Source organism: Macaca fascicularis, chromosome 5 (genome assembly GCF_037993035.2).
Source record: "Macaca fascicularis isolate 582-1 chromosome 5, T2T-MFA8v1.1".
In the NCBI taxonomy this organism is placed as follows: Eukaryota; Metazoa; Chordata; class Mammalia; order Primates; family Cercopithecidae; genus Macaca; species Macaca fascicularis.
In genome coordinates this window covers 44161422-44176625 of record NC_088379.1, presented here as the reverse complement: position 1 = coordinate 44176625, position 15204 = coordinate 44161422, and the positions used below count along the sequence as shown (strand labels likewise).

General features: G+C 33.5%; 1 protein-coding gene across 9 annotated transcripts in view; it reads left to right on the top strand.

Moving 5' to 3' along the window:
• The window catches only part of GNPDA2 (glucosamine-6-phosphate deaminase 2), a 34134-nt gene that overhangs the window by 10614 nt on the left and 8316 nt on the right, over nt 1-15204 (top strand). For 3 of the 9 annotated variants that reach the window (XM_005554804.4, XM_005554800.4, XM_074040934.1), the window contains 3 exons: nt 4797-4981; nt 8143-8317; nt 12975-14213. In XM_005554804.4, the coding sequence (XP_005554861.1) occupies nt 4797-4981; nt 8143-8317; nt 12975-13036 (422 nt within the window). In that variant the 3' untranslated portion in view covers nt 13037-14213. Of the gene's footprint in view, nt 1-1302; nt 1368-4796; nt 4982-6166; nt 8011-8142; nt 8318-12974; nt 14214-15204 lie in introns of those variants that run through there. The other 6 variants (XM_065544958.1, XM_065544955.1, XM_065544956.1 and 3 more) reach the window with 3 other exon arrangements.

The window sequence follows — 15204 nt, the reverse complement described above, 5'->3', positions numbered from 1 at the left end:
TGCTACTTCAGTCTTCTCTTTCTCTCTCAACTGTAAATGCGGAAATAATTGTCCCTTAGAATTACTGAATTCCTTGGGATTTTTACCGAATTCCCTCTAAGGACATCCAGCTGGATTGAAATCTTCTCTTTCAGTTTTTACTTCTACCTAGCAGAGTCAATAACATTTACTTTCTTGATAGAATGGTTTATTGGAGCAAGAAACCAAGTTAGACTATTGCTTTTCAAATTAGAAGGTTATCTGTTTTAAATAAAATTTACTAATATTACTTCTGTAATCCTAGAAAATATGCATACTCCTGCTTTGTACATATGGCTCAATTTGGGGATAATTAACCATTTGTACCTTCCAATATTCAGGCTAAGACAGTAGATATTTGAGAGTATCTGAGGGGTGTATAGACCATCTAATCTTTAGATTTTCTAAATTCCCACCAGAATCTAGGAGAATTACTGGAGTACAACATACTGCAACTGCTTATATAAAAAAAAGTTTTCACTCATTTACTATAATAAAAAAAAAAAGGCTTTTAGTTGTTGGAGGTTCATTATTAAGTACTGCTTGAAAATGTCTTCATTTGTGGACTTTCTTTTCCCCCTGTTAATTTATTGACCTTACATAAGTATGCATATGACAAATCTCTTGTAGACTCAAAGATAGGAAATAGATTTTACTATGGGGAATAACACTGATAAGAACACTTGATTTTGTTCCTTTGCCTGCCTTCCAGAAAGCATTCATAGCATAAAATAATGTTTAAGCCTGTAACTCTTATTCAAGATGTCTGGTAGAACTTCCCTCTTTCCTTATAACTTTAAATCATTTAGTACTTCTTTTTAGTTAATTTTTTTTGGGGGGGTTATGTTTCTTCAGTATAAACCACCTCAGTTCTCCTTTTGAAATATATGTTGCATAAGTTGTAATTATGTTGATCACTGACACCACTAAAAAGAATTTGATTTGGTTTTTTAACCAATTAGTCTTAAGCTTCCTGTAGTTCTTTCTCCGCTCCTCCCCGCTCCCAAATATATTTTAAGAGAGTTCCCGTGCCTCTTACATTAACATCTTTACTGTAGTCATGGATGATCCAATGCCTGACATTTTATATGTACCATCTAAAGGACATACTTGTGCATAGAGAAGGATTATTGCATTTTCTTTGAACTTTTCCTTATTTGGGATGCCCTATTATTGGATATGTATTCATGAAAGAATCTCATTTGTTGATCTAGGTTTATCATCATTGGATTTTTAGATGAGGATTGGCATCTGGGTCTTACGACTACCCTTCTTTTGTTCCAGGGTTTGGTTAATAAAAACTCTTAAGAACTGTGCCAAATGGGATCAAAATATCAGCTTTATTAAAGGTAAAGTTGAAATAGAGATTGCAGTTTGGGCTTGAAGCCAGAATGGGGTTTTTCACTCCTACCCTTTGAATTGAAACAGTAGAATGAGAAGAGCTCAAAAATGTTAATCTGCTATTGCTCATTCCAGGGAATTAGAGCAGAGTTCCCTATCCTAGAGGGAAGAGGAAAAGAAAAAAAGGAAATACATACTTAAATGTTCTCATTCTTCCTCTTGATGGCAAACATGTTGAGAGAAAGGGTAAAGGTGTATCATGCAATTCCTGACTTAACCCCAGCAATAAGATACACAAACATGGATTTTTAAAAATAAAATGTAGCGTTGGTCCCAGTGGCTCACACCTATAATCCCAGCACTTTGGGAGGCCGAGGCGGGCGTATCACCTGAGGTCAGGAGTTCGAGACGAGCCTGACCAACATGGAGAAACCCCATCTCTACTAAAAAAATACAAAATTAGTTGGACGTGGTGGCGCATGCCTGTAATCCCAGCTACTCAGGAGGCTGAGGCAGGAGAATCGCTTGAACTCGGAGGTGGAGATTGTGGTGAGCTGATATCATGCCATTGCACTCCAGCTTGGGCAACAAAAGTGAAACTCCATCTCAAAATGAATAAATAAATAATTTTAAAAATCTAGTTTTACAATAAAATCTAAATATATAAACTTTTAAAATATCTTAAGGCAGTAGTGTCTTGGGTTTTTTTTTGTTGTTGAGATGGAGTCTCGTTCTTTCGCCTGGGCTGGAGTACAGTGGCTTGATCTTGGCTCACTACAACCTCCACCTCCCAGGCTCAAGCAATCCTCCTGCCTCAGCCTCCCGAGTAGCTGGGACTACAGGCACCTGCCTCCATGCCCAGCTAACTTTTGTATCTTTAGTGGAGATGGAGTTTTGCCATGTTGGCCAGGCTGGTCTTGAACTCCTGACCTCTGGTGATCCACCTGCCTTGGCCTCCCAAAGTGCTAAGATTACAGGTGTGAGCCACTGCACTCGGCCTAGGTGATAGTGTTTTTAAAAAGTAAAAATAAGACAGTGGGGAAAATGTTAACCTTCTGATTTGATTGCATGCTTGGATTCTTTGCTTTACTAGAAAAAGGAAATAATGGGATCAAAAGTAAATTAACTGGAATGATTCTAGGTTAACTCACCAACTGAAGGAAAAGTTGAAACAACCAAGTCTGGAAAAACAACCAGAGAACCTCAGATCTCAGAAGTAGAAACTCATCAATCTTCTCCTTGCAGTGCTATCATCCAGTAGTTCAGTTTGCCATGCCTTCTTCCTTACTGTATCCCTGGTCAAGATTCAGATTCACACAGAGATTCTGATTGGTTCAGCCTGAGACAAGTGCTTGTCTCTAGACCACAGTAACTTTACCTAAGAGGGATATAGGAAATTAAAATTGTTCCAGCCCCTCTGGTGAGGGGAGCAAGGCAGAAGAGAACAAGGTGGGAGGTGGAAGAAACTATACTGAGCTGACCAAAGAATAGCAACCATGCATTCATTTATCCAGCCATTATTTAATAAGTGCATCCTGTGTGTCACTAGTTGTTCTAAATGGTAAGAATATAGTGATGAAGATAAAGCCCGTACTTTCATGAAGAGTACATGTACACTCTACCCTTAGAACTGTAGGAACACAGGAATGACATTTACTCCAGACAGTGAGTTTTAGAGATGTTTCATAGAGGTGCTGATATCTTAATTTAGACTTAAAAGCTGAATAAGAATTAGCCACATTTTAAAAAATAATTTTATTTCAGGAACCTCAATTTTTGACAGTTACAGCCAACAAGCAAATATCTTGACCCAGCTCTATTATTAACCTTTGCTCATAATTTCAGCTTAGCGGTACTAGCTGTACACTTTTGTAAGGCCCAAATCATCAGTGAGGTCACTAGTAGTAGATCTTAGTAGACTTCGTATTTTTTCCTGAAGCTTGTATTTTCCTGATCCCATCCTTCCCTCTTTACACATATATAGAGAAATATAAATGTTAGGGATATGTGTACCTAAGAGGAGAAACAGAACACTTTTACAAATCTAGAGAATTTAATGCCTATAATTATTATATATTTATAAGCAAATACATAATAGTAGAAACAGTCAATGCATATTAACCACATGTAGGTCTGGTCTTATGTCTCCTTATTAAAAATTCATAAATTGTTGTACTTTGGCATCTGTACCTCTTTCAATAGAGTATTCATTTCTTCATTTTTCAAAACTGGGTTACTCTGTCATATTTTATATAAATTTTGTTAAAATTGTGTGCTAAGTGTCAGTAAAATACAGATATCATTAAAGTAAAGACGCAGAATATAAATGTAAAAGATATTTTAATGACTCAAGGAATTGGCGGATTTATTTTTTGTCTGAGGTTGCCAGAAATGTGACTAGCTACTAGGGTACTTATAAATAAAACTTGATTTATGTATGTCATGGAAAGATTCTTAAGTTTGTGAAAAGAATTACCTTCCATTTCCTTCAAATAAGAATGTCATATTCCTGTCTATATTTTAGAGGTAATCCTAGAATATTAGAGTTGGCACTAGGTCTCTTTAAAGCAGTGTTTTTAAAACTGGTTGTCACCTATTATTATATCATAAAATCAATATAGCCAGTTACATGCAACATTTTCCTTTTGTTAATGAAATGCAATGTAATAGAAAACAGCTTGTATGGTTCCTAGTAAGGGTAAGTATGATTTCATGCAATTCTTGTCTTAATTATATTTTATATGTTTGTGTTGTATATGTGTATATATATACTAGATTACAACATCAAATGTTATTTCTTACAAGGGTTACAGTCAGAAGTTTGAAAAAGAAAAAAAAAACTATTCACCTAGACATTATCTTGTCCAATCCACACATTTTTATAAGTGAGGAAACTATCCTACAGAAAGGTCTACTAGTTATTGCGCTATCTGGACTACAACCAAGTAAATTAAAGTGTGACTATAAAGATGTCCGAGTAGGAATCAGAAGAAAGATCCGAGTCCTGTCTCAGTATTTACCCAGTTGTGACGTTGAACAAGTCATTTATTTTTCTTGAGCATCAAAATTTCCTTTTGTATGTAGAAAAAGGTGGAGGAAATGAGGGAAATAGATATGGCTAATTTGACCATCTCATAAGATTATTAAATGATATTTAATCTGTTATGCATGTGAACGGGCTTTATGAATTATCAAATGTTATATTAATATAAGGTGATACTTAATTTTACTATTAGAATCATGTCAGCTCATTGCTAAGCATGTAGAAAATGTGGAAACATTTGTTGAATCAATACAGAAACAAATATTTTAATGCAGTAATAGGAATTCAAGTATAAAAACAAGGTAAGTGTTTTTTTGTTGTTGTTCTTTAATGCACATTGAACTTTGTGAAACCTATTTACATCGTGTATATGTATGTCTATTTCTTTTGAAAGGAATTGGTCCAGATGGTCATATCGCTTTCAATGAGCCTGGATCCAGTTTAGTATCAAGGACAAGATTAAAGACTCTAGCAATGGATACCATCTTGGCAAATGCCAAATATTTTGATGGAGATTTATCAAAAGTGCCAACTATGGCTCTAACTGTTGGTGTGGGGACAGTGATGGATGCTAGAGAAGTAAGCATTAAATGTTCTTTGTTGTTTTTCCTTTGATGTCAATGTATTAATATTTTGTACGGGTTATGATGCTGAATAAGTGATATTTTGATTGCATTCTCTTTGCAGTATAAATTGTTTTCTAGTTTTCAGTAACTAACTTTTGTCAATCTCACTGACATGTTTAGGGATCAATTAAGTCTTTTGAAGCTGTAAACTAAGAATTAAGCTTAGTTTAATTCTTTTGAGGTGCTACTTGCCAGTTCCTGCTCCAGTTTGAGGTCCTAAAATCTTAACTGATCACATGGTTTGTTTTTTATTGTAAGTGTCTCATGAAAGGACTGTTGGGACAATGATGCATTGCTAGTTACACAACATCTTTTTTGGAGCTCTCAGGATGATTTAAATGCTTTTTTACTGTATGTTATGTAGGATGATAGAGCCCTGTTGGTTTCCAGGAGAAAAGGAACTCAGCTGGGGCTGCAACTATTCTACATTTGGTATATTTCAGCATGGAAGAGCTCTGAACAGCAGACCCTGTGTAATTTAAGTTTTTTTTAAATTGGGCTGTCATTTTCTTCCTTGAGAATACAGAACAAATTGTAGTCAGTTCATGGTTGTATGTAGTTAAATTATATGGAAACCCAGAACTTTGTTCCTTCCTGGTAGCCAGATTGGACAGGTTCAGAGGAAAAATGTATAGACAAGGTATGATGAATAAGTAACTTATCTTTTTTCTTTTCTTCCTTAAGAATACAGAAAAGATTAATTTATCTTTTCTTCCTTGAGAATACAGAACAAATTGTAGTCAGTTCATGGTAATATGTAGTTAAATTATATGGAAACCCAGAACTCTGTTCCTTTCTGGTAGCCAGATCGGACAGGTTCAGAGGAAAAAAGTATAGACAAGGTATGATGAATAAGTAACTTATCTTGATATAATTAAACTTGAACATACAAATAGATACAAACTGTCAATCAAAATATATGAGAAACCTAAAAATCATAGGTATATGAAAAAAGACCTCTCAAGGACTGAAATTTCATAGTCAATAAGTTGAGAAAAGGATTTTAGAGCAATCTTATTTCTAAAATATGAAACTGAGTTATGTAATACATTACATTTAACAAGATGTAATACAGTTTTTAATGCTGATTTTTAGAACAAACAATTACTCAAATACTAAGTTTTTTTCTTTGGGTCAGTTTTTGCCTAGACAGGAGTGCAGTGGTGTGATTACAGCTCACAGCAGCCTCAACCTCCTGGACTCAAGAGATCTTCCCACCCCAGCCTCCTAAGTAACTGGGACTTCAGGCGCACACTACCATGCCTGGCTGATTTTTCATTTTTTTTTTTTTTTGGAAGTGACAAGGTCTCACTATGCTGCCCAGGCTAATTTCCTCATTTATTAAAAATTACATTTGACTTAAAAATTCCAACTAAGAAGGGATATGGAGGATTTAATATGAGGTTATAAATTTTTGTAAATCATTTATATCAGTTTATGGGATGATTAAATGTTGATTATTCTTTAGCTTTTTGATAACCTTTTAAAATAGTGTTACTGTGACATTTAAGTAGCATAAAGCTGTATCAGTGCAACATCTGCCTGAGCACTGGTTCTCAAACATTAGTGTACATAAGGATCACCTGGTATCCACACCTAGATTGATTCTTTAAATTTAGGGATTCTGCAGTTTGAACAAGCATACCAAATTATTCCATATAGTTTGTCCTTTCCCATGATATGAGAAATAATCTCCTTGAGAGTAGAACAGATATAACTAATCACAGATCAAGTCTATTTAGAGAGCAATTTGTTTTATCTACACGTTAGCTGTAAACACCAATAATGAATTCTTCATACTATAAGCTTCCAGTAGCCTTCTTTCCTCTAAACTCCACTCCCTTCATAACGTTAATGGTAGGTATGTACTTACTTTTCTCACCAATAAAAGTTTGGTTGTCTTTTTTTTTCTCAGTATATATACTTGATGTTGAGATTTCTTGCCACCTGTCCCATTACCTTTTTATAGAGTGTGCTTCAATAATGAAAAGACTCTTAGCTCATATTGTCTAATTGTTAGAACTTTTACAAGAGGCAATGTAATTGTTAATCGCTAAGAATATGGGCTGTAGAATAAAACTGCTTGTTTGTATCTTACCAAAACCTTGGGCAAGTTACAGAATATGCCTCAGTTTCCTTATCTTTAAAATATGAATAAGAATAGTATTTCTCTCATGTTGGTTTTGAAGAGTTGATGTAATTCAAGGAGAGTGCCGAGTATTTCCTCCCATTTTAGGTCTAGTTACAAAATATGTAATACAAAGTTTGTTATAAATATTTTAGAACTACAGCAGTTTTAACATTCTTTTTTAAAACAATTGTAATGAGGAAAAAAATGTTTAAAGATGTATTACATTACAAAAATGTGTGTGTAGATGAGGTGTTAAGTGGAATCAGTTTCCAGCTGAAAGGTGATGAAGACAAGATTCTGACACATACATTCACATTTGCAACATGTCATTGCATTATTTCATTGGCAGTTAGGGACTGAGGACCAAGATCTTGGATTTTCTGTAGCTTATAAGGGTAATATCAGTCATATGTGCTTATAAGACAGTTCCTGTGTTTAAATAGATCCTAATCCTTCTTTAAATCCAGTTTTTATTCTGAGTCAACTTTGAATAGCACATGTTCAGTGAAATGCTCTTCAGGCGTTTCTTGTAACTCTTCAAATTATCTATTGTTTTAGAGTCTTTGCTTTTCTGGTGTAGTATCTATTGCTTATCTAGACTACAGCAATTTGGTGTATCATTCTACATTGTATAAATTATTCATAGATTTGTAAGTCTGCTTTTGCAAGAGAGTCCTTTTTCTTCATTGTCCCAGGTTTCTTTTATACATCATTTACTGTGTTAATAATTACAGGTATTATAATGTTTGCACTAATACCCCATAAGAAGGTATTGTTTTGCTTTGTTAAACTAGAAGCAACATTTTGTGCTTGTTACCTTAAAAAGTAAAAATAAATACCTTGAACTATGATGTGGAACTATGTATTTTTCTTTTTCTCTCAGAAAAAATATTGGTGCCGAAGTCCTTGTTTTTTTTTTTTAAAAATAGAGCTCATTACTCATTTGGAACAAGTTTTACCAATTGGTGTTCATAATTTTTCAGGTAATGATCCTCATAACAGGGGCACACAAGGCATTTGCCCTGTACAAAGCAATAGAAGAAGGAGTCAATCACATGTGGACTGTTTCCGCTTTCCAGCAGCATCCCCGAACTATTTTTGTATGTGATGAAGATGCTACTTTAGAATTAAGAGTTAAAACTGTGAAATACTTTAAAGGTGAGCACTGAATTTCAAAAGCCGACTGAGATATTCTGTTGTGGATGAAAATTGAAACTTACTGTGACTGTGGAGTTAAATCTCACACTGTGAAGTCTTGAAAAGTGGCAACACACAGCTGGTTCTTTCAAGGAATGGAAGGTTCTCAGATAATAGTGTCTTCAAAGTAGTACCTATTTTTTTTGTTTTTCATGAAGAATCTCTTCAGTTTCTATTTTCAGTAAACATTTTTTCTTGAAATCCAAGGTTTAATAATTTACTTTCATATTGAATATATAAGACCAAATAACCCAAAAGAAAATGTATCTTTGTTCATTCTGGATTTCTTTTCATACTTACCAGTCCCACCTCAATCCCTCTCCCTCACTCCCCTCTAACCTAAATTTAGAACCTAATCAGTGGATAATAGAGATCTCCCACTAATTTAATCTTTACAATTTTAAGCCAATTTATTCCCATATATTAAAGTTATAATGGCTAAATGTTAAAACAGTATGGAATAAACTCTGCAAGTAAGCAGGAGTTTGATTGCCCAGACTTCATGTTGATTTTCCTTTTTGCTTTTTCCTGTAGCCCAGTAATTCAGAAACCTTACTGTACCAGGCTGTGTATTACAAAACACATATGCTTGATATAATGGTTTTAAGAGATTTTCAAGGGACATTTTGCCTATACCCAATGTCGAACCCATTCTCTAAGAGTCAGCTCCACATACTACACATATGTAAGCAAGCTGTACAAACAGGTAATTTTCATAAAGCACCTGTATTTACATAGCTGATATTAAAAGTTATATAGTTGATCCTATAGATAGGTCAGTGATAAGCATGTAGTAGGTATGCTACTTTTGCTACATGATTATACTTTTTAATCTTTTTTACTCTAGTAACTAGGTATTTATTTTAATGCCTATTGGAAAATACACTGAATAAATGAAAGCTGTATTTTTTGGATATTATTGCTTAAGACAGGGTCCAAAAAAGCTACCATATTTGATTGGCTCTCATATACATTGATCTTGCTGATGTTGGACTGTGTCTTAAAATTGGTGTCAGATCATAGCTTACCGGGTAGCATTTTTTTCTCAGTGGTACATAAAATGATGTGTCTTACAGTCTATAGCATCTCATATTCAGAAATAAAGTATATAATCTTAAATTTTTAATTCAATGCAAACAAAACCAGTAACCCATATTTCATGTAAATGTGTGAATATGGCAAATATCTTGAAGGTGTTATACAAATAACTGACATTTGGCAAGCATAAAATAGTCTATTTTTAAACAAAATACTGATCTTGCTTTGTATATAGTTTTGTATTTGTACTTATGTTTCATGAGCATTTGCCTCTTCTAAATATTTGGAAGCATTTTAATGGATAGTCAAGTACATAAATCATAATTTATTTAAACATTTCCTTATTGTTTAACACTTAAAGATTATTTCTAGTTATTTATATTTTTAGCATTTAAATTATTAATTTACCAAGCCACAGATATATCAGATTAAACTGAAAAATTGAAAAACTGAAAAATTTCTGATTTGTGAATAAAACAGAGCATTTGATGGAGTTTTAACTCTATTTTCCCATGTAATCCTTCAGATTTCATCCCAAATAATAGATTCCTTGACTACAAGGAATCCTTACTATCCACAAATTTTAATTCCAGTTTTAAGGAGATTCGTTTAACATGGCCGTTTTCTAGTCCTATTTAAGTCCCAGATAAATGCCTGTACTAATCTGATTTTGTCACAATTTTTTAATCAGATTTTTACATTTTGGTGAATATTATTTTGGTGAATAGTAAGATATTTAATAATAGCCAATATCTCTATGACCAGGCACTATTCCAAATGCATTTTACTTTTTGATTTACTTATCACAAAAATGTTATGAAATGGGTACTCATAGTCCCATTTTTAAATGAATTAATAGGCTTAACAGACAGAGATGTTAAGCTACTTACCCAAAGTCATACAGCACATATTTGGGCAGAGCTGGGTAATAGAAATCAAAATCAGGCTGATCTCTGCAGTATATAGGCTTTTGTCTATTCTGCTATACTGCCTCCCAGAATAAACTCTAGGTATGATACCATCTACATCAAAATCATACTTCCATATGCTTTTTTCCCCATATCATAACCAGTGCTTCCAAAAAAGGTATATAGACATATGTTAGAGAATTTAAAATAGAAGGGTGGTAGATGTTTATATGTATTTAGTTCTTTTAGTTCATCTAATTGTAAGCTCTTATGAAAAATTTTGAAACAGACCATTCATGAGAAGATAGATGCATTACCTAAAAAGGACACAATATTTTTCACTTTGGAGCTGTCTGTATTTCTGAAGAGGTTTCAGGATATCAGCCTCTGTTAGGGTATCTCCTTCAATATGAAGACAGAATTTAGATATTCTAGGCTACATATGGGCCTCATTTTATAGTATTTTAGTAAAGGGTAGAGAAATTGAATATTCTTAAATAAACACATTTCAAATGTAGTTTGTATACTTTTCATATGTCCATTGAGTTACTAGTATATCAAAATACTGGAGTATGTAAATTCCTAAAATTGTCATCCATAACTCTTCAAATTCCATTCATATCACTACCCTTTCTTCTGTCATCACTAAAAAGTGCCAACCAGAATCTTAAAGGGTTCTATTTAGTGCCTAGATAAGATCTAGGTTAACTAGATCCAAAACAATAGAAACTGTCAGTAAATGCAAGTTTATTTCAGTATACACCTGTATAGCAGTATATACCTTTTGAAAGATACAAGTTAATCACAAGACAACAAGTTTAGTACCTGGGGATTTGTTTTATTCATTCTCGCTTTTCATTTTTGCTTTTTAAATAGAACAGTTTATCTTTGATTTTAGTATATTTTCATGACATCATATGAATTTTTTCTCTTACTTTGTATTTAGGTTCCACCTCAGTAGTTTGACAAAGGTAGAATGAGTTCATTTTGAGTCAAAACCATAAAAGTTACTTTGTATAGACATTGGTTAGAATCTGTGACATTTAACCTTTCTTCTGGTAAGGTTTCAGGAAGTCTGGTGCATTTTTATCAGAAGAATTATTTGTTTGACTTAAGTAGCAATTATTTATTTATATAAAATTCGTATGTAGAAAGTTGTCAATTTTTACCTGAAGTCACAGTAAATATTTGACTTAATACCTAAAAAGCAATTAATAGAATTTTCAAAATAATTATTTCTAGTTTGGAAGCAGTCCTATTTGATGTATAAAAGATATATCCAATGTATAGTAAAGGAAAAAACTTTATAAAGGAGTTGAATTTTTAATGTTTTTCCTGTTATTTTAAGTTGCATGTATTTTAAAGCTCTGTGTATTCTTTCCATAATCAAAGTTGTTAGCAAATGACAGATGAAGACTATTTAAGTAAAAAAAAAAAGATTCTCTACAAACTGATACTCCGGAAAATGTTACATCTTCTAAATCATACAGCTGATATTACCCTTTGTTGTCCCCTCTCCTACTGGACGTAGTTTCCGGTGCTAATATGACCTTCAAGTAGGCTGTTGAGAAGCCTTCTCTCACTTTCAGTTGCAGCACTAGTGAATGGAATGCTTCCCCCTTCCCTCCTTTACAGTCCTGTTCTTATGGTTAGAATTTCTCCTACTACACAAACACTTCCCAGTGCTCTTTGCTTGTCCCTTAAAAGTGGGTCTTTCTCAAAGTTCGGATTTTAGAGTCCTTTTTGCAGCCTTTCTGACAAGGAATATCTGTTCACTAACAAGCAACCTATCTCTCCAATCCAGTAATTCCATTTCCTGCAAAACCGCATTGTAAGTGCCTTTCCCCAGCCCCCCATGTTCTTAATAACCTGGAAATTTTAACTCATTTCTTTACCCTCCAAATTGTAAAATCTCTGGTTCACTAATTGGGTCAGTCTTTTTAGAACTTTTTTTCTCCCTGAAGTAGTGTAGTACTGAGGCATTAAAACAGGAGTAACTGGAAGATCAGCTATTTCCCAAGCAGCTTTCATAGCTAAGAGCAGTCTGCAAGTATATGTACTAGTTACAAAATTATAATTATAATCTATAATCTATCTGATTTAAAATCTAAATTCCTATTCTGAATTAAATGATTTAGTACAGGTTGTTTTCTGTATTGTTTTAGTAACCCTCCCTCATTGTAGAATTTGTAATCAACCTTTGTCATAAATACACATGCCAAACTATTAGAAAATAATTTGCCAGATGAATGGATAGGGTAATGTATTAAGAGTGAGACAGCAGTTCTGAGCCCCTGGCTGGAGTCTAGTAGAGGAAGTGCCAGAAGATCAAGATCAACATAAACTTTCAGATGTAATTAAAACATATCATCTAAGTCAGTATTCAAATTTGTCATGCTGAATCTCTTTGAAGACAAGAACTGCTCTTCTGGTTACTCCCAAAATACCTGTACACATTCTAGATCTGACTGTTACATAATTATAAATTGGTATTTGCTAGGTAGATAAAAGACATTCTGAAACATTTCTATTTGTACTTTTCCAATAAACTTGACTATCAAGATGGGAACTAAACAGCTTACTGTGTCTTATAAAAAATACTTTGTTGTCTGAAGTAAATGAAATAGTTCAAAATTAACAAAACAACTAGAACTGTGCTTTTTTTCTTTAAGGTCTAATGCATGTGCACAATAAACTTGTGGATCCACTATTCAGTATGAAAGATGGAAATTGAAGGAGATTGGAGCAAAATTCTGCTTGAATGAACAGAGCACTTTTTACTAAGTAGTAGATGAATTTTCAGCTATGCAATATGATAAAACATGGGGAATTTTGAAGACTGTCATTTTTTCATTTGAGTATCTATGTTAAACATTCCATAATTTGAATATTTATATCTTGTACTTGGGTTTAAGAGAAGTAGCTGGCTCTCAAGATTGGCTATTATAAAGTATTGAAGTCACATAGCCACCTATTAAAAAAACAGCATAGAAATGTCTGCCCGTTTAAAAAGTCATTTTAAAGGTGCCATTTGTGATATGACTCCAGTGGCATATATTTCATTTTTTAATGACATGACACTCCAAACCTTTCAGATCAAACTGTCATTGCAGACCTTCACTTTTGGAATGCGATCTTTATATTTTCTGTGCATCACACACATGCTTTTCTGCACGTGGTTGCCTTAGTCATCTTCCTACAGCACTATCTAGACATCAAAAATTGTGCTATATATCGTTGGTAAAGGACATTTGAAGAGATGACAGTGCCTAAAAGTAGTTTACATCCTTTCGGAAAGTATGTGTAAGTGCATGTTTTTTGTGCACCACCTTCTATAGCACTTTTTTACAAATATCTTATTTTTAATGACTTGGGTTCATGTCCCTAACATAAGTATCTTGACAATTATGAGCTTTATACCTAGCAATCCACTTCAAGAAATTCTTTTGGAGAATATTTTCTGATTATTGTTAAACTTAATATACAACTAGCTTTATTCCTTATGTCTAAAATAATAATATGAAGTATATATAAAAGGAATTACTGTAAACTACATTGCCATAGCAATTTACATAAAAGTATATTGTTTTCTATCTTTAACTCAAATAAAGCGTGTAATAAATAAGTTATCTAAATTTCCAGAAGTGAAACTGAATACATGCATTCACCTCCCAACAATTATAGTATATGTGAACCTGCATTTATTTTGCGTTTGTTGCCATCGTGCATCAGGAGTTAGGTTAAAAGATGTCTCTGCCTCTGTGGGGAGCGAAAAAAATGCTCCTTTTGCTCATTTTGCATTTCAGAAGCCCACCTGGTAGAAGCAGCCTTACTTACCTGCTTGTCTATGTGATTAAAATGTATTTAGTTTCTTAAAATATTAAAAGAGCAAATAAATTAATGAAATAAAATTGGTAATAGGATTTTATGGTTAAAAGTGGGGGATGGGGTAAATTTGCTGCTTTAATTCCAGATGATGTTTTAATAGCCTTATGTTTTTTAAGTAACTAGTGAGTCAGTAACATTCCACGTACACTTCCAGTAATAAGAATCATTTACTACAAACTATGCTGACTACCTTAGAAAGTCATACAGCATCACAGTGAAAAAGCTAAAGGTACCTGTTGTGGTACATGATTCACCAGTTATTTCTGTGCTTTAAAGGTCTAAAAATTCTCCTTTCCTGACCTTGATGTTAGGGGCTTACTTGAGGTTCATGTACTCAAGCTCCTCCACAAGCTGAGTAGCGGAAACTCTGGCCACTTTCATTCCTGCTTTCATTCCCTAACTCAGGAGCTAAGCTGCTGTTAGGCAAAGAACTTAGCTTTTTGAAGAAAGAAACCATTGAATCCCAGCTCTGTCTGTCAACAATGGTGACTTTGGAAAATAAACTCTGCTTCTTCCCCAAAATTTTTAAATAGATTGAATGAGGGAAGCATACATAGGTCAGCAGAGTGGTCATCATATATTAAGTTCAATAAATAGTGCTATTTTAATATTGATAACAGTGTTTAAACATATTTTAATGATTGCTAAAATCTTATTAATGTTAGGTCCTCTGAGGAATACACTTATAAAGCACACAACTCCAAGTCACTAAAGTCATCTGACTGAGAAAGTGGGACGGGGAAAGAAATTAAGCTTATGAAAATGCTTTTTGTACTATTATAACTAAAACTATTTCCTAAAGAGTTATAGGTTAAAAAAAAAATTAGTCTAACTAAAAAAGGCTAATATTGGTAAATTATTAAATAGCAAGCACACAGTACATATTATGTTCCAAGAACCAATTTGTAACTTATCCCTTGGCAGTGATAGAACACTTTGTTTTACAATTTTTTAGTTTCAAATACTGTCATTTTCAAAATACTGCTGTCATGGTCTTTCAGATTTCATCTGTTT